General features: G+C 48.5%; 1 protein-coding gene across 2 annotated transcripts; it reads right to left on the bottom strand.

Annotated features, from left to right (window-relative positions):
- Positions 1 to 5,160: 5,160 nt before the first annotated feature.
- Positions 5,161 to 25,102, bottom strand: PEX5 (peroxisomal biogenesis factor 5). Of its 2 annotated transcripts, XM_082206076.1 has the most exons (16): positions 25,001 to 25,102; positions 23,175 to 23,364; positions 22,776 to 22,811; positions 21,705 to 21,837; positions 21,328 to 21,462; positions 21,052 to 21,157; positions 18,681 to 18,771; positions 17,434 to 17,556; positions 16,047 to 16,139; positions 14,784 to 14,903; positions 12,849 to 12,992; positions 12,436 to 12,506; positions 10,570 to 10,788; positions 9,833 to 9,998; positions 8,684 to 8,841; positions 5,161 to 6,280 (listed from the first exon to the last, which is right to left on the bottom strand). In XM_082206076.1, exons 2-16 carry the CDS (start codon positions 23,322 to 23,324, stop codon positions 6,079 to 6,081), a joined length of 1,947 nt encoding a protein of 648 aa, XP_082062202.1. In that variant the 5' UTR covers positions 23,325 to 23,364; positions 25,001 to 25,102; the 3' UTR covers positions 5,161 to 6,078. The 2 variants fall into 2 exon arrangements, with proteins under 2 accessions (XP_082062202.1, XP_082062203.1); XM_082206077.1 differs by lacking the exon at positions 17,434 to 17,556.
- Positions 25,103 to 25,160: the final 58 nt, after the last annotated feature.

Here is a 25,160-nt window from a genome sequence, read left to right as displayed (position 1 = left end):
ATGAATGGGAGCCTTAAATAATGGCAAACTAGAACAAAATAGGCATGTCCCCTGTTTTGCTCTTTAGGAAGAATTAAAGGGGCTAGCCAGTAGTAGGTGTGGCTAATGCTTTTGCTAAGGGTAGAATGAAACGCCATGATCTCTGTCACCCTGACTTCTGCAACTGCTGGAGTTCCAAAATGTATCTTACAGATAGCAGAGGTTGTTGTGACAGTCAAGACCTAACAGCTGACTCCTGTAAGTAAAGAATGCATCCATAAGTAATATTGGGCCTGCCCCTAAGAGAGAAAACTAAGGAATCTATGACTGAATACTTTCCAAATGTTTGCAACTTATCGAACAGCTCTTCTCCCCCAAGTACTTGCAGTTGAACCACATCATATAATCCTGCACAGCGAGCACAAAACTTGAGAAACGCATCATGTCATCACCAACTTAGAAAGTGTAGCATATGTAAGAAGTGAAATAAAAGGGCAGGTGTTGAATGTCCATTGAGTGGTACAAAGGAAAGTGCGTAGCTCTGCCTATCTATATTTTGTGCTCTACTATTTGTGAGTCCAGAGAACACAACACCCAGCACATTGTGAAAATGTCAGCACCAAGTAGTCATACTCAAGAATGTGACATGTAATGGCAGCATTGTCAAAGGTTTTCTTTCCCCCTTGTTTTGTTAAAAATCTTTTTAAAAAGTAGACTTTCCTGCTCAGCAAGAGTCTCTTGTATTTTAGCCGTAGATCTTACTCCTCATATTGAGGTTAAAGAAAGTCATGGCGTTGAGCCTGGCCTCTTATATTTAATCCTAATAATTCTTCACTGGCATTTTAAGGGTTTAGTGATAGGATAGTTTTGTGCTAGAAGGGCCCTGACAGTGAGCACCATTACACATACACTAGAAAGGAGTTTATACTTTATGTTTCAGTGGACTATCATTTCTGAGGTTGCTTCACTTGTTTGTATACAGTCATACCTCGGGATAAATACACTTCAGGTTAAGTATTTTTGGGTTGTGCTCCGCGGCGACCCGGAAGTAACGGAGCGCGTTACTTCCGGGTTTCGCCGCTCGTGCATGCGCAGATGGTCAAAATGATGTCATGCCCATGCGCAGAAGTGGCGAAACCCAACCCACGCACGTGCAGACGCACTGTCGCATCTTGCGTTCTGTTCGGGATGCGAACGTGGCTCTGGAACAGATCCCGTTCGCATCCTGAGGTACCACTGTGTGTATATATGTATGTGTGTGTATATATATACACACACACACACACACACACACACACACAAGCTGGGCAGAAAAATCTTCTGGCTTTTGTATGAAAAACAAAAAAACCATTTGCATTCAGATCCTGCAACCAGAGTTTGCAGGATATCTACCCACAAGTGCTAGTACTGAACTCTGAGCATGGCTTTCTTCTGATGCAAGAGAAGTGCAAGTCCACAGCACTCTCCCCTGCATGGCTTAGAGAACTTCCTTGCCTTTAATCCCCGGAGAGCGTGGAGTGTGGAATCACCCTGCCTTGGTACAGTAGCAATAAAGGAGACAGCAGTAGGTCAAAGCCAGCTCAACACTGTTGATGTGGTTTTGAAGTAGGTTGTATGAGTACAGCCGGAGTTCAACTCATGGTGAAGTGGTCATATGACATGTCTTTCCATCATGCATCCAGCATGAAGCTTAATCATTTTGCTTCTGACACCCTGCAGTGAGTATAGGCTGAGTTGCATGACTTTCATCCCATGCAAGGCTTAACACATATACGAATGGGGGATGTACTCCCTAACTTTGCGGAAAAGGCAGATTAAAGGCATGGCTTCCTAACTGCATATCACATGCTATTTGCCTTGTACACATGGAAGTAGCCTAAGGGTGCACCCAGATTGTAGTTTCGAATGGGAAAGAATGGGCACCCAGTACACACACACACACACACACACACACACACCCTTCTGTCCTTGCTAGTCCACATTTCAGGTTGAAGTGTGTCGAACAAGAGATGAGCTCTGAGTTCAACAAAAAGGGCCTCTTCTTTGGCAAAATACTTGTTATTTTTGCGTCCCACACTTGCCCTGCACTCTACAAGCATTGAACCAAATGCGTGAGAAGCTTGTCTGTCTGTCTCTGCATGCTTGTTCGCTGCACTTTCACAACAACTCCTTACCAAACTAGTGAGATTTTCTTTTTAACAGCCATTAAGGACTAGCTAGTCAGCATATTTTAACGATGTATGTCTTAATAAATCACGACTATGGCCAATTTAATTTTCCATTCAAATAATAATAATAATAAAGTTGAAAAACCAGTTGTTGCCTTACAGTGCAATCTGATGCATGTCTGCTCAGAAGTAGGTCTGTCTTTCCATTGGAGCTTACATACCATTGAATTACCATTTAGTGATTAAAAAGATGAAAAGAGCCCTGCTAGAGCAGACCGGAGGTCCACTTAGGTGCAATCCTGTTCCTAACACTTGCCAGCTCAAATGCTTCTATGAAGTGCACATGAGCTGTGCATGAAGGCAACATACATCCCACAACTGGTACTCAGGGAGAGACTTGTCTCTGGACCATGATGGGTCCATGCAGACATCACGGACCCAGCAGTCTTCCCCTGAATGCCTCCAATACCCTTTTAGAGCCATCTCTGGCACTGGTCACCACCGCTCGATAGCAAATCCCCTATGTCAATATGACCCTGAGTAAGAAGAAGTACCAGCTTTTGGATGACATTCTAAGAAGCAGGGCAATTTAGATCTCAAGTGCACATGAACGTCAGCCACAATCCATCTATAGCCTATAGTTTCTTGAGAAATACTGCTGCTTGATGCCTTTTCTCTCAAACCAGCTTCCATCCAATTTGAAAAATGTAAGCCGCAATTAGGGACGTGGGTGGCGCTGTGGATTAAACCACAGAGCCTAGGACTTGCCGATCAGAAGATCGGCGGTTCGAATCCCTGAGACGAGGTGAGCTCCCTTTGCTCGGTCCCTGCTCCTGCCAACCTCGCAGTTTGAAAGCACGTCAAAGTGCAAGTAGATAAATAGGTACTGCTCCTGCGGGAAGGTAAACGGCATTTCCGTGCGCTGCTCTGGTTCTCCAGAAGCGGCTCAGTCATGCTGGCCACATGACCCGGAAGCTGTCTGCGGACAAACACCGGCTCCCTCGGCCTATAGAGCGAGATGAGCGCCGCAACCTCAGAGTCGGCCACGACTGGACCTAATGGTCAGGGGTCCCTTTACCTTTTACCTTAAGATGTACCGGTACTTTTACTTTAGCCAGTTCCCCACACATTTTTTTAAAATAAAATTCAGTATTCGGGGGGGGGCGACAACCACCCAATTCCCCAATAATCTTTGCTCTAAAAGTTCAAAGCCTCCATTTGCAAAGTCCTCCTGAACATGGACAGAGGGTACTAATAGTGACACTTCCAAAAGAGACAACAATGTTAAGAGAAAGATTCTGCAATGAAGAGATCCCACTTCATAGCATCTCTAGGTCAGCCCAAGAGAATGTGCTTTCTGAAGGGAAGGCAGAATCACCTTGGTGGAGGCTGCCTTCAGACTTTCTAGGATTCTGCAGCGGGACACAGCCTGGTCCTCCAGTGAGAACTGCTGGCCAAGACAATTTCAGTGGCCTCAAATGCCACTTTGCTTTGGAGCACCAGGCCATAAAAATGGATTCCTTTTCATTTCTTTTTTGAGGAGAGAATAGTGTTCTGAAGCCTCAGTATCTGCCTCATGACGTCTGGGCCTGCCAGCTTTAATAGAATACAGAAAGCTTTGCTGGAGTCTTAACTCTGTCCTTGTACACTACAGTTATTTTAACATTTGTTAGTGCATTGTAATATTTATAATGTGTGGCTGAGCATCTTGTCTTCAACTCAAAAGGAGTACAGTTGCCTTTTGTACTTTGCAGCTGCAAGTAAAGTCTGTTTTCAGCTGATAATGTCTTGTCTTCTTGGCGCTGAGGGTGAAGAGAGGCCTCTCCCCGCCTCTCAAGCCCCCTTGTTTTTGTGTGTTGTGTTTGCTGGCTATTCTCATTCAGAATAGAGTCAGTCATTCACACTTGCTCAGTCAAAAAACAAGAACTGGTAGATGCTAAAATTAATCCTAGACAGGGTCATAAAACTCCAGGAGCAATTCAGTAAGAACATTCATTACGGAATATTGAGCATCTATTGTGAAGGCATTGTGAAAAGACTTTACATTATGAGTGTCCTTAATTTTCAATTTAAGGTGCTTTTATTCTGTTTTAAGGTTTAATTTTAAGGTTTTATTCCGTTTTAAGGGAAACACTTTAAGCATATTTAGCACTAGTAGGGACGTGGGTGGCACTGTGGGTTAAACCACAGAGCCTAGGGCTTGCCTATCAGAAGGTCGGTGGTTCGAATCCCCACGACGGGGTGAGCTCCCGTTGTTCAGTCCCTGCTCCTGCCAACCTAGCAGTTCGAAAGCACGTCAAACTGCAAGTAGATAAATAGGTACTGCTCCAGCGGGAAGGTAGACGGCGTTTCCGTGCGCTGCTCTGGTTCGCCAGAAGCAGCTTAGTCCTGCTGGCCACATGACCAGGAAGCTGTACGCTGGCTCCCTCGGCCAGTAAAACGAGATGAGCACCGCAACCCCAGAGTTGGCCACGACTGGACCTAATGGTCAGGGGTCCCTTTACCTTTAACTCTTGAGGGTTCAATGCACTACACACACACACACAGTATGTTATCTCACTAATCCTTAAAACCATTCCTGCAGGGCAGGATTTCCTAAACTTTGAGGTTAGCGAATGCATAGAATTATAGAGCTGGAAGGGACACCCCAAGGGTAATCTAGTCCAACCACCTGCTATGCAGGAATATCAACTAGAGCGTCTGTGGCGGATCCCTTTGCAAGATGGCACCTTGTTAAAAATGTAATTTAGCAAATGAGATGAGGCACAGACAACGCTGCTGCTCTGCTCTACCAACGAAAACAAAATATCCTCATCCACAGAGTTTGAGAAACTACACAGCTGAGGGGGGGGGGAAGCATCAGCCTAGTTATTTTAGCTTTATCCTGCAGAGTAGGACTTCTGAATGAAAAGGGGAGTATCAAATAGATGCAGACGTGAATGATAAGGGGGAAAGGAATGCAGAGGCTCCCACAAAGGAATGCTTTAATGCTCAAGAATGAAAAGCAGGCAGCTTCATTTGGCAGGTTTAATTCTTTTTCCCTTCTATTATACAAAATATTTTACAATTTAAAAACATTTCCCAACAAAAATCATATACAGATATTTATAATTAAAGGGCCCAATTACACAGAAGGGGAGAATCATATGCACAGAGATAACCAGTCCCCCTTTTACTTTACAAAAGAGCTATGGGGCAGAAGGATAATTAAGACATAGGTCCTGCCCTGATCTTTTGAAGTGCGTCAGTTAAACCCCATTTCTGCCCCCCCCCCATGAACATCACACTGGAGAGCTTACTCCCTTCACTTCTTCCCCGGGCGAGTTGGGACAAAACACAACACTGTAGAAAATACGCTATGCTGGTGCCCAGTGAGATATGTCCGATCGTTTTGTGTCGTACCTTAAAAGTTAGCAGCACCTTTTTGAAGATGAGAGCCCAGAATTCCAACCATGATTCATTCATCCCTTTCGGAAAAAAGACACTTAAGTAGAATGATCATGTAAAACGACGTGCCAAAGACACTACACAGAGGTGCAATTTCAGCGCACAGATGAAGTGCAGGGGAAAGTATAAACATTTTCCTGCTCAAGGGGATTTGATTCGCTGGAGAAAGCAAACCCAGAAGATGTTAAGGGAGACCCGCAAGCCAGCTGACTGCTGCTGAACACAGACTACAATTCTCCAATGGCAGGTCCAAGATAAAACCATGAGCGCCTGAACAGCCCTGGACCGAAGACAACTGAAAATGCATTGGCGTGTAGTTCTCTGAAACATGGGGGTGGGAAGTGAGATTGGGTGGCGGGGGTGGAGGGGAAGAGGAAGCTGCCTGAATGAGGTGTGCATATGTTGGCAGATGGGGAGCTGTGGGCAGGGGAGATCAGCGCTGGCGAGGGCTCATCCTGCACTCGCAGGGGAGCCCATCGAAGAGTCACTGCTGAATCCCAAAAGCTTGCAGCAGTGTTGGAAGGTCCCGGGCGTCAGCCGCCGCATATAGGTCGCTCTGTCCCAGCATGGAGAGCGCCATACGGAGGGTGCTCCAGATGTTGTCAGACATGGCCCCCTGCTGGCCCCGCGGCCCCCGGCTCTTCTGTTGCATGTGCAGGGCCTCCAGGAAGTGCTCCACAGCCTCCCTGTTTGAAGACGGCAAGAGAGCAGGTGTCAAAGGGAAGCAGAGAGAAGGGAACGTGGAGGAGAACCCAGGAATTGGGCATGGTGTCAGGAACAAGCCAGCAGTAATAATAATAATAATAATAATAATAATAATAATAATAATAATTTTTATTCGTGCCCCGCCCTCCCCAGCCAAGGCCGGGCTCAGAGCGGCTTACAAGCAATAATAAAAACAAGTTGAATGATTACAACTTAAAAACAAAATTAAAACACAACATTAAAATATTAAAATGTAGCCTCATCGCAGGAGGAGAAGGAAAAGAAAAAAGAAAGAGAGAGAGGGAGGGAATCAAATTGGCTCCAAGCCAAAGGCCAGGCGGAACAACTCTGTCTTACAGGCCCTGCGGAAAGAAATCAGATCCTGCAGGGCCCTGGTCTCATGAGGCAGAGCGTTCCACCGGGCCGGAGCCAGAGTTGAAAAGGCCCTGGCTCTGGTTGAAGCCAATCTGACTTCCTTAGGGCCTGGGACCTCTAGGGTGTTGCTATTTATGGACCTTGAGGCTCTCCGTGGGGCATACCAGGCGAGGCGGTCCCGTAGGTACGAGGGTCCTAGGCCGTGAAGGGCTTTAAAGGTCAAAAGCAGCACCTTAAATCTGACCCTGTACTCCACCGGGAGCCAGTGCAGCTGGGAAAGCACTGGATGAATCTGCTCCCATGGCAGAGACCCCGTGCGGAGCCTCGCTGCAGCATTCTGCACCCGCTGGAGTTTCTGGGACAGCTTCAAGGGCAGCCCCGTGTAGAGCGAATTACAGTAGTCAAGCCTGGAGGTGACCGTCGCATGGATCACTGTGGCCAGGTCAGGCCGGGAAAGGTAAGGGACCTTTCAAGTTGGGAGTTAACTCTTTCAATAGCAAGAACAAGTTTGACACAGGAGTGTCGGGTCTTTGCAACTCATCTCCGCCAGGTGTTGCCCCCTTGAAGCGGTTGCTGGGACTGAAGGTCCACAGCTGCCTAAGTCCCCTCCTCCCCAGGGCTTGTCTCAAGCAATCAGAGACTATGCCTGCATGAAGCCAACTTCTCCGCCCTCTTCATGCCTCTGCTGGTTCCAGGAGACGAAGGTGGGGAAGGTGAGCTTTCTGCAGCAGGAGGGAGAGACACCTGTGACTCTTAAGAAGCCGGACTCATCTCTGCCTCTTGGCCTCCAACTTACTTGCTTCTGCTCCTGCCTCTGCTTCTGGACTTGTCTGACTCTCCCAGCTCACTAAGCCCTGTTACCTCTTCAGCTTCCAAAACCTCCTCCTCCCTATGCTTTCCCTCGGACCACTCATTGTTGTCCCACCACCACTCCCTGGGCTCTGAGTCCTCTTCCCTTGATGGTTCCTCACCTGGTTCCCTCCCCCATTCCTCTGCATCCAACCAGCCCATGACACATGGCGAGATCAAGGCAGCAGTTCCAGGGCTCCCACACTCTTCCATGCCCCCTGCTTGTCAAGCAACAACTCCCCAGGAGCTATGGAAATACATTGGTAATAGACGCTGCTCTACTCCTGCTTAGCCCTTGCAAATCGTAAAGCCAAGGCAAGAAGCCAATCATGGCCAAACCATCTGCATGGAAGAAGCATCACTATTATTATTTTTTGCTCATATAGTATTTTTAAATTAGTTTTCAATTACAATAACCCAATAAAAGCCTCATTGTCAATACCAAATTATAATACAATTAATAATGCCAATTGTTCAGATGCCAAATTATATTATTTTGTTGGCCCCCCTGCGTGCTAGAATTGATGATTCGATAATTTACTTTAACTCTGCATTCCAAAAAAGCATCACTAATTTTTAAAGGTGCCTCTGACCCCAGGCGATAGGTAATATTTGGCAGGGAACTGGAACCACAGACCAGGCTCCAAAACAAAGACATATCCACAGTGCTTCCAGTTAAAGGATTGATCCGACCTATAGAAAGGCACGGAGAACTCCTTCCTTTAAGCATTCAAACGAGGAACCACCAAGGGTGAGCGGAGGTGACCATTTTGACCTGGCTTCTAGTCTCTCCTCATCTCAGAACACTACCGCTTGCAAAAAGCAGCCCAGCTGGTGGGGAGGACTCCAGGCTCCCTCTTCAAATGCCCCACCACCACCACCCAGCAGCTTCTGGTTAGCTTCCATGGCTCTTGGGAATGATTTCAGACTTTCCCTGAGATGCAGAAAAGCACAGCTGACATCTGCCTGGGCTCCGTCCACATTCCAAAAGACGAGCGAATCATTCCCAAGAAGAGCCACAAAACCACCATCAGAATGGCGCCGTTTTCACCAGATCTCAAGAAGTGGACCCAGAATTTGGTCAACAGCTATGGGGCCACAGGGGGCAGAGGCAGCCTGACCTTTCCTTGTCCCTCTTTGCCAGCCCTTAAGCCGCTCACCTGTGGGCGCCAAGGTTGATGCAGCTGATGCCGAGATTGTAGCGGGAGCGGATATAGCCAGGCTGCAGTTCCAAGGCATGCCTATAGGCTGCCACAGCTTCTTCACTCCGGTTTCCATTGGCCAAAGTAGCCCCAAGTTTGTTCCAGAGGAGATGATCCTGCGAGGAGACCAGAGAGAGCCTTATTAAGCCCAGGAGTTCTTCCACAGAGAGTGCATGCTTCATTCAAGAGCAGCACATTCCTTCCCAGCTTCCAGACCCCACCCACTGGTGACCCCTCTATCCCTCAAGTTCCCCATGATTTTAAAAACCGCACTGGTACCCACGTTGCATAGTTATTTATAGGTCCAATTCCAGGTGCTTTTGTTTAGAAAACAGTACTTTTCTGAGCACAACTCAAAGTGTTGGTGCTGAGTTTTAAAGCCCTAAACGGCCTTGGCCCTGTATACCTGAAGGAGCGTCTCCACCCCCATCGTTAAGCCCAAACACTGAGATCCAGCTCCGAGGGCCTTCTGGCGGTTCCCTCATTATGAGAAGTAAAGCTACAGGGAACCAGGCAGAGGGCCTTCTCGGTAGTGGCACCCGCCCTGTGGAATGCACTCCCATCGGATGTCAAGGAGATGAGTAACTATACAACTTTTAGAAGACATCTGAAAGCAGCCCTGTATAGGGAAGCTTTTTAACGTGTCATGTTTTATTATATTTTTATATATTCTGGAAGCTGCCCAGAGTGCCTGGGTCACCCCATGCAGATGGGCAGGATGGAAATAATAAATTATTATTAGTAGTAGACGTTTAAAGCCCATGACAATCAAGAATCTGGACACTTAAAGAACTGCCTTCACCTTTATGAACCTGCCTTTGCCTTAAAGTTGACGGGAAGACTGTGGGCTTTGATTCTGAAAATGAAATAACCATCCCCCCACTTAGCAGGGTTCAAGAGAAGGCCAAGTCCGAACTCATTTGCCTCTGATGTGCTCTATTTTCTATGTGGGCACATTTATTTGTTCTTTGCATGGTTGAGCATTCAGGTCAGGCAATCCCCACACCCGCGAACTGAGCGGTGCAGCCCTGACGCAGGATTCCCACCCAGTAAGTCTACCTCCCCAACCTCACACTTTTCTCAGCCACGCTTGCGCTCACGCCTTACATTGGGCCGCGCACTCAGCGCAGCAGTGAAGCAGTCCACAGCCTTCTCGTACTCGCCGCTCAGGTTGAAGAGAACGCCCAGGCCACACTGCACGTCAGGGTCCACGGCAGAGGTGTTGCTACGCACAGCCGCCAAGAAGAGCTCCTTTACTTCCACAAAGAGCGAGCTGGGGCGCGTGTGGAAAGGACAGAGAAATGTACAGGTAAAAAAGGTAAAGGACCCCTGGACAGTTCAGTCCAGTCAAAGGCGACTATGGGGTTGCGGCGCTCATCTCGCTTTCAGGCCGAGGGAGCCGGTGTTTGTCTGCAGATAGCTTTTCCGGGGCATGTGATCAGCATGACTAAACCGATTCTGGCACAACGGAACACTGTGTTGAAAACCAGAGTGCACGGAAATGCCGTTTACCTTCCCGCCGGAGCGGTACCTATTTATCTACTTGCACTGGCGTGCTTTCGAGCTGCTAGGGTGGCAGGAGCTGGGACAGAGCAACAGGAACCCACCCCGTCATGGGGATTCGAACTGCTGACCTTCTGATCGGCAAGCCCAAGAAGCTCAGTGGGTTAGACCACAGCGCCACCCGCGCCCAGAAAGATATACAACAGGGTAACGAATCACAGAATTGCAGAGCTGGAAGGGAGCCCTGAGGGTCAACCGGGCCACACCCCCGCTGTGCAGGAACCCCATCTGTATTCCCCAGTCCTCTTCCATCCTCGCTTTCCCTCGTTCCCCACACTCACTCGGTTAAAAGGGAGCCCAGGATGCGCTTGGAAGGCCCAAGGCCCGGGCTGGGGCTCCCGGCTTCCTCCTCCTCCTTCCCTAGCAGATGGGCGTAGGCTGGCTTGTGGCGCAACCAGTCGCGCAGGGTCTCGCAGGCCTGCTTCTGCAGCGACTCGTTGGTGAAGCTGACCGCCAAAGCCATGAGTGCCGTGAGGTTCCCAGGCTGCAACTCCAGGCACCTGTGGGAAAGAAGTCAAAACATGCAAGTCAAAAAACTGAAGGGGATCATTACTGTAACCTCAGGAGGAGGAGGAGGAGGAGGAGGAGGAGGAGGAGGAGGAGGTTTCTTGTTTCTTATCTCAGAACAGTCTTGCCAAAATGAAAAGCAGCCCAGCTGGCTGGGAGGGTCCAGGCTCCCTTCTGAGATGCAAACACTCTCCAGCTGGAAGATCTGCAGCAGCTATTGCAAATGTTCTGGCTGCAGAGAGCTCCTAAGCCTGGAAATTCGTAACAAAATAAAGCTCTTCCCCCACAAGAAGGTTTGCAACTTGGGCAGCACTGAGAGATGGACCTCTGCCACAAACATGTGTTTTCCGTCCTGTTAACTCTCAGGTTTTCATGCTAAAATAAGGTGCGGTGAGCGTCTGCCAAAGGCTCAGGAACTGTGAGGGAACTCTGTGGGCTGCCATCAGTCACGCCAAGAAAAACTGTAATTCTTCCCAGCTTCCCTGCCATTCTCTGGCTCTGCTTTCCTTTCCCCAGCTGTCAGTACACTACGGGTGTCATCCTTCCTTCGCTACTATCCTGCAGTTTGAGCACAGTGTCAAACTATTGTATTTTGCAAAGGATGTCTTACGCCGGAGACTTGCCTAGCTTTTTCATGCTGCTTGCTTTCCACAACGGGTTTGCTGTTCCTGGCCCAAAAGTGAGCAGAATTGCAGTGGCCTTGCATAAATCTATGGTGCAGCTACATTCAAGAATACTGCATTCAGTTCAGTTTCCCCATCTCAAAAGAAGGGCAGACTTCACTCTGGAATCATGACAGGAACCTTTGCGATGAGAGCTACTACACAATAGCCCAAAGCCCAAATTTAAGTGAATGATGGCCAAGGTCTCATAACCCAAGGCAGCCAATCAGGATGGCCAATTGGTACAGCCTTCAAGAAAATGGGCATTCACCCCTCCCATCCTAAAGGAGCAAACACCTGTTTGCATCACGAGTTCTCAACTCATTTCCCATTAGTCCAGAATTTCTAGCAGCTTGCAAAAAACAAAAGCAAAAACCCAACAACCAAATTAGGCTTAAGGGGGACTGTTTCTCCACTAGCGAGAACATCACAATATATCACCAGCTAAACATCACAATATATTGATATATCATAATGTTTTAAATAAGGACAGAACTATATAAAGGGGAACGGTAGCGCTGGGCGATATCTGGTTTTCAACATTGTGATATATCATTTGCTAAACATTGAGATATATCACAATGCCTGAAATAAGGATGGAGCTATGTAGAGGCATTGGCTGGCTTCACAGTTTTTCCCATACTGTGATTTTTGACACACACCATGATTCGCAATCTATCACCAAGTTCAAAAGTTATGAAATTGGTATCATAGTATGGAGTTCAAACTGGTTTTGTACGATATATCAATATATTGCCCAGCCCTATTCTCCACAGAGGCTTATAAATTTATGAATGGCGTTCCCCTTTCTCATATCAACGCTAGGACTCGGGTCACGGAAGAATGAGGCTTAAAGTTTCAGTATACCACCAGTATCTCTAGCCATTTGGTTTCCGGCGTCATGCTGGACTTTGCCTCTGCAATTCCCAAAAAAGAAGCACAATCTCAAGACGTTACTACGCCAGGCAGGTTACTCACTTCCTGAGAGCACTGATGGCTAAAAGCTCCTGCTCATTCTCTGCTTGCGTCGTTCCCAGGTACTGCCAGGCCTGAAATGGAGACACGACAAGGAGTCAGGGCTGTTTTCTTTCTGCTTACCAGCAGTGCTGAAGAGTAGGGCAAGTACCCAACTTCTGAAACATTTCTGCGTCCTCTCCCCCAAAATGCCCAACTTCTCAGCGCTCTGAAAGGGAAGCGAGTCCACTCAGGGCCAAGGCACAGGCTGCCCATTTTCCCATTGTCCACAGCCGGGAAACTCAGCAGCTAGCACAGTGCAACAAAGCAATGAGCATTGACCCAGTTTGTCTTGACAAAGGGCCAACACTTCCCCAGTGGCAACATTCCCCAGCCTGACCTAGTCCCAAGGCCTGCTTCTGCCTCCCTTCACTCACCTCCATGTGATCCGGGTTCTGCTGCACAGCAGCCTCAAAGTACAAGACGGCGTTGGGCAAGTCGCCCTCCTCCAGGCACTTCAGCCCTTCCTCAAAGGCCTGGGGATGATCATGCACGGGGTTCTCTTCTTCAAACTGGTATCCCTACCAGGGAGGGAGAGTAAAGGTGTTGTTGCTGCTTTTAAAGTGGATCTTGCAGCATTTGCTATTTTATTCAAGGGGCGGAGGATCATAGAATCATAGAGTTGGAAGAGACCACAAGGGCCATCGAGTCCAACCCCCTGCCAAGCAGGAAACACCATCAGAGCACTCCTGACATATGGTTGTCAAGCCTCTGCTTAAAGACCTCCAAAGGAGGAGACTCCACCACACTCCTTGGCAGCAAATTCCACTGTCAAACAGCTCTTACTGTCAGGAAGTTCTTCCTAATGTTTAGGTGGAATCTTCTTTCTTGTAGTTTGGATCCATTGCTCCGTGTCCGCTTCTCTGGAGCAGCAGAAAACAACCTTTCTCCCTCCTCTATGTGACATCCTTTTATATATTTGAACATGGCTATCATATCACCCCTTAACCTCCTCTTCTCCAGGCTAAACATGCCCAGCTCCCTTATGGGACCGTTCATCCCATAGCAAGGAGACCCTCCCCAGATCCCAGAGAGGACATTCTCTTTGGGCTCCGGGGAAGATTTCCTTGTGAGTGGGAGGGGCATCAGGGCTTTGTTGAGGCTGCTCAGCCTCCCTGCCTAACAGCTGGTGTCTGGGGTAGCGCAGCAGCTGCTGCTGCTTCCCTGTGCATCAGCTGAGCACCCCCAACACATACTCCCCACTTCTGAGTTCTCAGCACCACATGTGTCATGCACAAGTCCAGAGTTGCTTGTACCTACATTTTATATTTTATTTATGACTGTTACTTCATAAGTTGTTGTTGTTGATGATGATTCAATTTATATACAGTGGTACCTCGGGTTACATACGCTTCAGGTTACAGACTCTGCTAACCCAGAAATAGTACCTCGGGTTAAGAACTTTGCTTCAGAAATCGAGAACAGAAATCGTGCTCCGGCGGCGCGGCAGCAGCAGGAGGCCCCATTAGCTAAAGTGGTGCTTCAGGTTAAGAACAGTTTCAGGTTAAGAACAGACCTCCAGAACGAATTAAGTTCTTAACCCGAGGTACCACTGTACTGCCGTTTATCAAAAGATCCTAGGGAGGTGTACAACATTGAAAATACGTTACAGAACACCAACGATAAAACCATAATACAGTGGAACCTCGGTTTTCAAATGTAATCCGTTCCAGAAGATCGTTCGACTTCTGAAACGTTCAAAAACCGAGGATCAAAGGGCTTATCGGCAAATTCAATGGAGTAAAATGAGAAATGCGCCCCAGAAGCCATTTGATTTCCTAGGCGTATTCGAAAGCGGAAGTGTTCACTTCCAGGTTTTTGGCATCCAAAACTTTTGGGAGTTGAGACGTTCGAAAACAGGGGTTCCACTGTAAAAAGTATAACAACAGACAGCCTAATAATAAAACGGTAATCATCACAGGTCATAGTCTATCACAGGCCATAGATTATTCAATAGCCATAGGCCTGGGTAAAGAGGGAGGTCTTTGCCTGGCGCCTAAAGACATGTAATGAGGGTGCCAGGCAAGCCTCTCTGGGGAAGAGCATTCCACAGACAGGGAGCCACCACAGAAAAGGCCAGTTCTCTTGTTGCCACCCTCTGAATCTCTCTGGGATGAGGGACCTAGAGAAGGGCCTCAGATGACAAGTGCAAGGTCTGGACATTGTAGTTTTACTAGGCATTGCATAATTAAACACACAGAGAGAATTCTGTACCCACTTGCTCACAATCTGAAGTTGAGCAACCGACAGGGATGAGGAGGCCGGGTGGGGGGAGAAGGAGAAGGCCCCAAGCAGAGCCTCTGCAGGAGTACCTTGTCATAAGAGGAGCTGGCAAGATCCTCGTAGTCCGTTAGCCAAGGGTGCGCCTCTGCGTCTCGCTTGGCCATCTCCTCCCACTCAGCCTGGAGCTTGTCCCAGAAGTCCACATCTGACTAAAGAAGAGGGGGAAAGGAAGGTGAGGGAAACCCACCAGGTCTCTCAAATGAACGCAGCAGAAGCCTCACTCCAGGGCAAAGCTTTTACAGACTTACGATTAAATACAATAAACTCTGCTTATAGAGATGGGAGACAAAGAGGCATACCAACAAACGAACGTGTTTGCATTAGGGGATGTCCTGAAGTAGAGGACCTTATGGATTATATCTTGCACTGCTCCTTATATAACAAAGCAGGAGAAAGATTTTTAGCACCTATAATGACAAGGTCTCCTGGTCAGAACCCCTCCGACATGAGTTTATATCTCCTTGCAGACACAGATAAGTATGTGACCTGGCATGTAACACTCTTTGCAACTGCCGCTTGGAAAATTAGAGCAAATTATATAGCCAAGGTAGCCACCAACTGTAAAGGAGATGAATTTATTTAACCCTATCTACATCAAGCTAGGGACGCAGGTGGCGCTGTAGGTTAACCACAGAGCCTAGGACTTGCTGATCAGAAGGTCGGCGGTTCGAATCCCCATGACGGGGTGAGCTCCCGTTGCTCGGTCCCTGCTCTTGCTAACCTAGCAGTTCAAAAGCACGTCAAAGTGCAAGTAGATAAATAGGTACCGTTCTGGCGGGAAGGTAAACACCGTTTCCGTGAGCTGCTCTGGTTTGCCAGAAGCAGCTTAGTCATGCTGGACACATGACCCGGAAGCTGTACGCCGGCTCCCTCGGCCAATAAAGTGAGATGAACGGCGTAACCCCAGAGTCGGCCACGACTGGACCTAATGGTCAGGGGTCCCTTTACATTTACGTCAAGCTATATTCTATCTTTATCACCAAACTCTGAACATAATTACACACTGTATTAATTAACATTATTTTTTAATATATTAGTGGCCATGTGATAATTTTAGCTTATAAATTTTATTGTTTAATGTCTTAACTTGTATATTAAGGTACCTTTATAGCTCTGTTTAGAGTAGGTAATGTTTTGATAATATAAATATTTTAAGCTTTTTGTATCAATCCAGTATATTTTCTTCTAATTGTTGAATGATTCTGTGTACACTGCGGCAGCCTTTGGCTATGTGCAATAAAACTGACTCACTCCCTCCAGGGGAGCCCTGCCCTCACCAGTTGTTACGTTACCTCCACAGCAGTCTTGGCTTCCTCAAACTCGTTCTCCAGGCCCAGCGTGTCTGCAGAGTGTGAAAACTGATCTACCCAGGCTTCGGATGTGTTCTAGAAAGAGAGCATAGCAGGAAGGTACTTTCTCCCACCTCAAAGATGGATAAAGGGTGCAGCCCTGTCCCATTTCTTAACAAAGCAACAACAAACCAACCTATGGTCACGTAAAGCATACTCAATAAACACATGAGACGTAACCGGCTGTGTTCTTAGATAAATAAGATATACTATTCATAATATCAAATTGTAAATTTCAACAGAAGTAACTCAAAGTTCAACAAATGAACAAAGCAGAAGAACTAGTGGATCAGATCACTCTATAGTCAGTTCATGCATAAGGTCCATCCGCGTAATGGTGTCCATTCCACCTGTCTGTTCATAAAGTCCAAACCATCCACATGAAAGGTTGTTGTTGTTTAGTCGTGTCCGCCTCTCCGTGACCCCATGGACCAGAGCACGCCAGGCACTTCTGTCTTCCACTGCCTCGCGTAGTTTGGTCAATCTCATGCTGGTAGCTTCGAGAACACTGTCCCACCATCTCGTCCTCTGCCGTCCCCTTCTCCTTGTGCCCTCCATCTTCCCCAACATCAGGGTCTTTTCCAGGGAGTCTTCTCTTCTCATGAGGTGGCCAAAGTATTGGAGCCTCAGCTTTAGGATCTGTCCTCCCAGTGAGCACTCAGGGCTGATTTCCTTAAGAATGGGTCGGTTTGATCTTCTTGCAGTCCATGGGACTCTCAAGAGTCTCCTCCAGTTACAGTTCCACAAAATCCTTTCACAAAGTCTAAGACAAGGATTTCCGGAATACTAGCCTTGTTTCGCCATCCTGGGCTTCATCAATAGTTAAAGCTCATATGTGGTATTACAGGGCAGTGGATGTTATGGCATAGTAGTAGCCTTTCATGTGGATGGTTTGGACTTTATGAACAGACCGGTGGAATGGACACCAATACACGGATGGACCTTATGCATGAACTGATCCACTGGGCTTTCTTCGTTTGTTGAACTTTATGAGTTACTTCTGTTGAAATTTACAATTTGGTACTATGAATAGTATATCTTATTCATCTAAGAACACAGCTGGTTACGTCTCACGTGTTTACTGTCCCATTTCTTGGCAAACAATATGGCAGGCACAGCGGAGTGTAAAAATTTGGGCCTACAGGACAGAATCATCACTGGAAGGTCTGCGCTGTGGGTCTTCTCTGCCCCTAGACTACATATACACTGCTCTTTGTGCAAGTTGACACTCCTGGCCCCCAATTCTGTGGTTATTGGCCACACAAGAGCATGTTGCAAAGAAGCACACAGCCCGTCAGCAGCAGAGCTCTCTACCTGTTGGGAGTCCTACCTGCTGCTGTATAAACTCAGTTGCCCATTGTTCTGCCTGATCCTGGACTCTGGGGGTAATGGTCACCCGATTTGCCTCGATGGACACCCTCCCATCTCCAATCTGGCGGACAAACTTTAGGAACTGCATGAAGAAAGGAGACACAGGGAGAGAGACCATCACCATCCGTCCCTCGGCACAACCTCTTCTATCTGAACTAGCCTGGACCGTCCGGACTGAGCAGAGCCGGCAGGAAAGAAAAGAGGAGGCACATTTGGCTTCCTTGAGGGAAAAGGAACCTGGGAGCGGGTCCCTCTCAAGTGGTAGCCACTCAAAACAGTTGAACAGGGTCAGAAACTCTTATTTCATTGAAAGTAACTCCAAGAATAGGGACGCTGGTGGCGTTGTGGGTTAAACCACAGAGCCTAGGGCTTGCTGATCAGAAGGTCGGTGGTTCGAATCCCCGCGACGGGGTGAGCTCCCGTTGCTCGGTCCCTGCTCCTGCCAACCTAGCAGTTCAAAAGCACATCAAAGTGCAAGTAGATAAATAGGTACCGCACTGGAGGGAAGCTAAACGGCGTTTCCGTGCGCTGCTCTGGTTCGCCAGAAGCGGCTTAGTCCTGCTGGCCACATGACCCGGAAGCTGTACACCGGCTCCCTCGGCCAATAAAGCGAAATGAGCGCCACAACCCCAGAGTCGTCTGCGACTGGACCTAATGGTCAGGGGTACCTTTTAACTCCAAGAATAACACCAGGCTGGAAGGTCTAGGCCCAACTCCCACCCTCAGCTCAAAGCCCTTTCTGCCAACCTTTTGCCCTGGATTGGAAGCAAGAAGATCAGGGAACATCCAAATCCCAACTCTTAAAACAAGACTGCCCTTTTTCAAGGAGTTAAGGCAGAGAAGGGAGAGGTGTATGGGGAGAAGAATGTGTGAGTGTAGACAGACATAAATATTTTGAGGAGGAAACAAAACGTTGTCTCCTCTGAGGGTCTTCTGCTGGTTCCCTCATTGCGAGAAGCGAAGTTACAGGGAACCAGGGAAGACGGCCTTCTCGGTGGTGGCACCCTCCCTTCAGATGTCAAGGAGACAACTTTTAGAAGACACCTGAAGGCAGCCCTTTATTGGGAGGTTTTTAACACTTGATGTTTTTAGATATGCTGTAAGCTGCCCAACAGTGGCTGGGGAAATCAGATGGGCTGATGGTCAAGCACTCATATTATCTGTGCCCAGTTCCCTACAAAGAGAACTCTAGTCTCTTTTTTTTACCTCAGAGTCATTCAGCTTTGGGTCATCCACTTTTGCGAGAAACTCATTGGCAGTTTTCTTGAGGTCTTCTTCAGGCTGGTATTCCTCATACCTATGATCAGAAAGAATAAAGGTGGTTCAGGAACAAGCTAGGAAGACACTATGTACTTAAGCATTTGGCACACCACCACAAAAATAAATCTTTGGTGTGTTTATTTTATATCTCCCAACCCTCCAGTTTGCAATGCAGCTTATAAAACAATCAGTACACAAGCATTTCAATAACAGCATTTGAAAGACTATTAAAATGGCAGAAAACAGCCTACACCACCAACAACAAAAACTAAAGCCATAATTAGGAACAGAAACAGAAAGGCAAATGAATTGAAAGGCAAGGCCAGAGGGCGGGGAGAGTCCTTCAAGTGAAAAGACAAGATTGCGCCAGGAGAGATTTCCGTATCACAAAATGGCTGTCCCTGGGAAAGGTGAGTTGTGAGTGCCTGGAGGCAGTCAGAGGATGGATGGCGGCTAACAGATTGAGGTTGAATCCTGACAAGGGGGAACAGGAGATGGACGGGTGTGGGGGACTCCCTGGCCCTGAATGGTGTAACTGTGCCCTTGAAGGAACAGATGCACAGTCTGGAAGTCATTTTGAACTCACAGCTGTCCATGGAGGTGCAGGTTAATTCTGTGTCCAGGGCAGCTGTCTACCAGCTCCATCTGGTATGCAGGCTGAGACCCTACCTGCCCACGGACTGTCTCACCAGAGTGGTGCATGCTCTGGTTATCTCCAGCTTGGATTTCTGCAATGCGCTCTACGTGGGGCCACCTTTGAAGGTGACCCGGAAACTGAAATTAATCCAGAATGCGGCAGCTAGACTGGTGACTGGGATTGGCCGCCGGGACCACATAACACCGGTCCTGAGAGACCTCCATTGGCTCCCAGTACGATTCCGAGCACAAATCAAAGTGTTGGTGCTGACCTTTAAAGCCCTAAACGGCCTCGGCCCAGTATACCTGAAGGAGCGTCTCCATCCCCATCGTTCAGCCCAGACACTGAGATCCAGCACCGAGGGCCTTCTGGTGGTTCCCTCATTGCGAGAAGTGAGGCTACAGGGAACCAGACAGAGGGCCTTCTCGGTGGTGGCACCCGCCCTGTGGAACGCCCTCCCACCAGATGTCAAAGAGATAAATAATTACCTGACATTTAGAAGACATCATAAGGCAGCCCTGTTTAGGGAAGTTTTTAATATCTAATGCTGTATTGTTTTTAACACTTGATCAGGAGTTGCCCAGAGTGGCTGGGGAAACTCAGCAAGATGGGTGGGTTATAAATAATAAAGAATTATTATTATATATAAAGGAGCCTCTAAAGATTATCAAAGTGTTTGGCCTCCTTAAGAGTTAGAAGGTGGTCCAAAGTCATAAAGGGCTTTCAAAGTTAAGCACCTATGTTTTCAGTAATGCCCAGAATACACCATGAATCTGGGGGGAAATCCTTAAGCCCTGGTTATGTTCCATTTCCCCAGCGTGAATCAGCTGTCTAGCAGTCACATTCTGCTCCAGCTGAGATTTCAGAGTAGCCTTCAAAGGAGAGCTCCACATATAAAACATTGCAGTAGTCCAACCTAGGTAAAGGGACCCCTGACCATTAGGTCCATTTATGACCGACTCTGGGGTTGCAGCGCTCATCTCACTTTATTGGCCGAGGGAGCCAGCGTGCAGCTTCCGAGTCATGTGGCCAGCATGACTAAGCCGCTTCTGGCAAACCAGAGCAGCGCACGGAAACGCCATTTACCTTCCCGCCAGAGTGGTACCTATTTATCTACTTGCACTTGATGTGCTTTCGAACTGCTAGGTTGGCAGGAGCAGGGACTGAGCAACGGGAGCTCACCCCGTCGTGGGGATTCAAACCGCCGACCTTCTGATCGGCAAGTCCTAGGCTCTGTGGTTTAACCCACAGAGCCACCTGCATCCCCCTGTAGTCCAACCTAAAGGTTAACAAAACATAGGTAACAGCAGCCGTTTCTAAGCAGCTCCCTTATTAAATGCCTTTCTCCATTCAGTTCACTATAATTCTACTCAATATGGCAGGGCAACATGGAAAACAACAGCAGCCCAGACAGCTTCAAGGTTCTTTGTTTGGATAACAATCTCCCGCTCTCTCTCGTTGATCCGAAAAGCCTTGAAAAAAATACATTAAACTGAAGACCTCTGTGTCATGGTGTAATTTTAAACCTTTCCCCCTGAGGCTGCAGGAGAAGTCAGCTGCTTCGTGAAAATGGACCTGTCTACTCAGAACTCGGGCAGAGTGCTACTTTGAGCTGCAGCGTGGATCAAATCCCAATATCTTGCCAACGTCACTGCGGGAAGTAGCAACAGAGGTACTCACCATTTATCAGCCAGGGTCTGATCTTCCGATTCACCCAGCCACAGCTTCTCCTCCGACTGCTCCAAATATTCCTCGGCCCACTTGGCAGGAGACACAGACAAGGGGTCTTTGAAGAAATAAATAATAAATAATAATATTTATACCCTGCGCATCTGGCTGGGTTTCCCCAGCCACTCTGGGTGGCTCCCAACAGAATATTACAAACACGATAAAACACCAAGCATTAAAAACTTCCCTAAACAGGGCTGCCACCCCCCTCACCAACTCCTGTCCCACCTGTAACCTCAGCAATGAATTCCTGGGACCAATCGGCTTCATTGTAATCCGTTGAGACGTCCACTGTACTGTCGGCAGCGCCAAGGAATTCTTGCGCCCAATTCTCCGACAAAGCCAGGGCCGCCACACCTGGAGCTGAGAAGAGGAAGACGGAGGGAGTCAGAATGGTGCTAGCATCCTACTGCCGAAAAGGATGAGAGAAGTCCCAAAGGAGCAGAATTGGCTTCCCTGTCCTTCTTCCCAATCCATCCCCTTCCTCGGGGGGCACATCCCCCTCAACAAGGGATGGATGGACAGCAGCACCATCACCACCATTCACCCAAGAAATATTTCGCTGGTCTCTGTTCATGCTACGACTCCCAGGCCAGGCCTCTTACCTCTCTGTGGAGCCTGCCGGAAGCTGGACTGCTCAATTTCCTGCATCTCGGCCAGCAGGTCATCCATCTTGAATGTTTGTGGGGCACGGGACAGCAGGGGGCCATTCTGCTCTTGAAGGAACTCTGCCACCAGCTGCCAGAAAACATAATGTCAGCATGTGTTACAGCCAGGTGATCTACCATCCCAAACCAGTTGGAGGCCATATCATTATAACCGTTTCATAATTTTTGACCTGGCATTATATTGTGGGTCATGGTGTGTGTTCGGGCTGGGCGATGGATCGTCCAAAACCGGTTTGAAGTCCATGTTGTGATATCAGTTTCAGAATTTTTGAGCTGGCAATATATCTCAAATCATGACATGTTTGTTTGTGTGTGCGCGCTATGCATAAATCACGATGTGGGAAAAGATGCTTCTGTTGATTCCTGCAGCCCCTGTTAGCTCTCCCGGCTCATGCAGGGGCGCAGAGAATCACAAGAGCAGGCACTGGGGAAAAATCACAGTGTAGAGAAAACTGCGAAGCCTGCCAATGCCTCTACATAGCTCCATCCTTATTTCAGATGTTTTAGTAACATATTGGTATATCGTGATGTTTAAAGGTAAAGGGACCCCTGACCATTAGGTCCAGTCGTGACCGACTCTGGGGTTGTGGCGCTCATCTCGCTTTATTGGCCGAGGGAGCTGGCGTACAGCTTCTGGGTCATGTGGCCAGAATGACTAAGCCGCTTCTGGCAAACCAGAGCAGCGCACGGAAACGCCGTTGACCTTCCCGCTGGAGTGGTACCTATTTATCTACTTGCACTTGATGTGCTTTCGAACTGCTAGGTTGGCAGGAGCAGGGACCTAGCAACGGGAGCTCACTCCGTCGTGGGGATTCGAACCGCCGACCTTCTGATCGACAAATCCTAGGCTCTGTGGTTTAACCCACAGCGCCACCCACGTCCCATCGTGATGTTTAGTATCTGTTGAAAACCAGATACTGCCCAGCCCTAGCATGTGTGCGAGGAAACAATATTGCGTGGGTCAGGGAGTAGGAGGAAAACAAAGGAAAGAAACATGGGACGTCTTACTTCATCTTCAGAGGCTCTTCCAAGAGGTTTGGACACCTGCAGGAGAGAAAAAGATTGCTACCCGATGGCAGAATAGAAATCGCAAAGGATTAAAGAGTTGCCTCCCCCAACAGATTTGTGCTTTCTTTATCTCTATGCGTTTGTTTTTTTACAATTTCAGGACAAATGGGTATTATCCATTTTTAAATAGACAGAGATGGGGGCGGGGAGATAAGAAGGCCGAGCATTAACCACTGAGGGATTATTTTCCTTTTTTAAAAAGAAGAAGCGGTGATCCTGAACAGACAGACACTAACAGGAGTGTCCTTGGGTGAGAGATAGACAATTCCCGGCTCCCCAAAGCGGTACCACTCTCCAACTCCCCCCCCCTCCCGCCCCTTCCCGCTTTGCCAAACTTACCACCTCAGGCACGGGGGCATTGGGAGGCCAAGCCAGGGGTCCCCGAAGCCCCTCCTGCTGCAGGCCTTTGTCCTGGGTGAAATGGCTGGCCAGCTTCATCAGAGGATTGGAGCCTCCGCATTCCGGCTCCACCAGCTCCCTCATTGCCATGGCGGGAGGCGGGAGACGGCCACAGCCCCACGACCCTCACCTGCCCAAGGGAGAAGCAATGGCAGACCATGTAGAGTCACAAGGCTGTCGTTATTATTCATCTCCTGCACCAAGGTAATCTGGCGAGGCAAGACACTGATGCACCGGAGAGATTACTCAACGGACGGAAGATACGACTACACTCGCAGCTTACAAACAGATTGCATATAGGTGTAGACTCTGCATGGACAAATATGATGACATTTGGAATGTGTTTATACAATATATAGCACTGTGACTAAACATATATGTTTAGGATAATAACAATACTTATATAGTAGAGAAGCAAATATGGAATTGAAACAGTCTGTGTATATAGCAAGAGAGTAAAACTTTTTCTGCACATATTATTTTATTGCTGCTTTATTTTGTTCAATTGAAATATTATTATTTTGAAGGCAGCCCTGTATAGGGAAGCCTTTTGATGTGTAATGCTTTATTATGTTTTTATATTACACTTGATTTTAGCCAAAAGGCCGAGAAGCAGGTACAAGTAAAATTATTATTAATAGTAATAATATACACAAAAAGCTTTTTTAAATGCATAAGGCAGGTTTACAAAAATTGCCAACAAGTGAGGCCCCATTTGAATTGCACATCTAAAGGGGGATCACATCACAGCTTCCCCCAAACAATCGTGGGAACAGTTTGTGAAGGGTGTGACAGAGCTGAAACTCTCAAAGTTCCTTCAGAGGAGGGATTGACTTTTAAGACACTCTGGGAACAGGGGTCTCCTAACCACAGCCAGGACCCTTAAACTACAGTTCCCAGGATTCTTTGAGGGGAAGCCATGGCCGTTTGAAGTGGCACGTGCTCCCAAGGGAGGCAGGACACGGGCAGACATTCCTCTGCCCGCTTCCCGTGCCCACAAGAGCAGCACACCTGCACACGAAGTAATCCGGGATAATTGCCACTTGCAAATGATGCAACCAAACAGCACCACCACCTACAGCAGCCGCCTCTCAAGATGAAAGCGCAAGGAGTGCCAAGTCAGACCAAAGGTTGAACCAGCCCAGATACAAGCCCAGGAGCCCCTTCACAGACTATGTTTTTTCACACCCACCCACCCCTAAAAATGTAATGTGCGAATGCACCGACACACCCGCATCATGCAGGCACTTTGACTGGGGGAAGGCAAACCCCACAGGAGCCAAGTCCGAAGGGCTGCGGTCCCTTTGGGCCCCCCAGTAAAATATTTGAGGGGGCTACCCCCCAAAAAAAAGTTGATGGGCATGGTGCGCATGCACTGCATCGTGTGGTCGATTCTGTGGGGCGGGGCTTACCTGGGCCCCCCAATATTTCATTCCCTGGCAGCTCCCACGTTCGGCTCTGGCCTCTCCCGACTCCTGATGCTGCGTAGAGGTGGGATGCGACTCTGCACATGCTCAGAGGTGCTCTCCCCGTGGCAAAACCCGAGGGCTGAGCCTGGCTGGCTGGAATTGGGGGCGGGGGGGGGAGGTAGATTCCAAGCCAAGCTCCCAGGCACTCCCTTTCCACGCATCTCAGCATCGTCTGCACGGGGAGGCCGTGGGTGGGGGGGGCGGGCTTGATGCCTGGACCCCCCCCCCACTTGCACGACGCCCCCCCCCAAGCCAGCCGGGCTCCCCACCCCCCCACCCGCCAGCAAAACAACTCACCAGGCTTTGCAAGGCCTCGCTGCCTCCGGAGCCCCTCCCTCCCTCCCTCGGCTGGGTTCCTAACTCGGGGGGGGTCGGGGGCGGGGGGGGGGTCCGGCCAGGTGCTCCGATCGGGGGGGGGGCTCGTCCTCCGCCCAATGCAACGCCGAGCTGCAAACTC

The sequence above is a fragment of the Podarcis vaucheri genome (assembly GCF_965113315.1).
Source record: "Podarcis vaucheri genome assembly, chromosome: 17".
Lineage (NCBI taxonomy): Eukaryota > Metazoa > Chordata > Lepidosauria > Squamata > Lacertidae > Podarcis > Podarcis vaucheri.
Note: the sequence above shows the minus strand (reverse complement) of the source record. Positions and strands in the feature narration are given on the sequence as shown.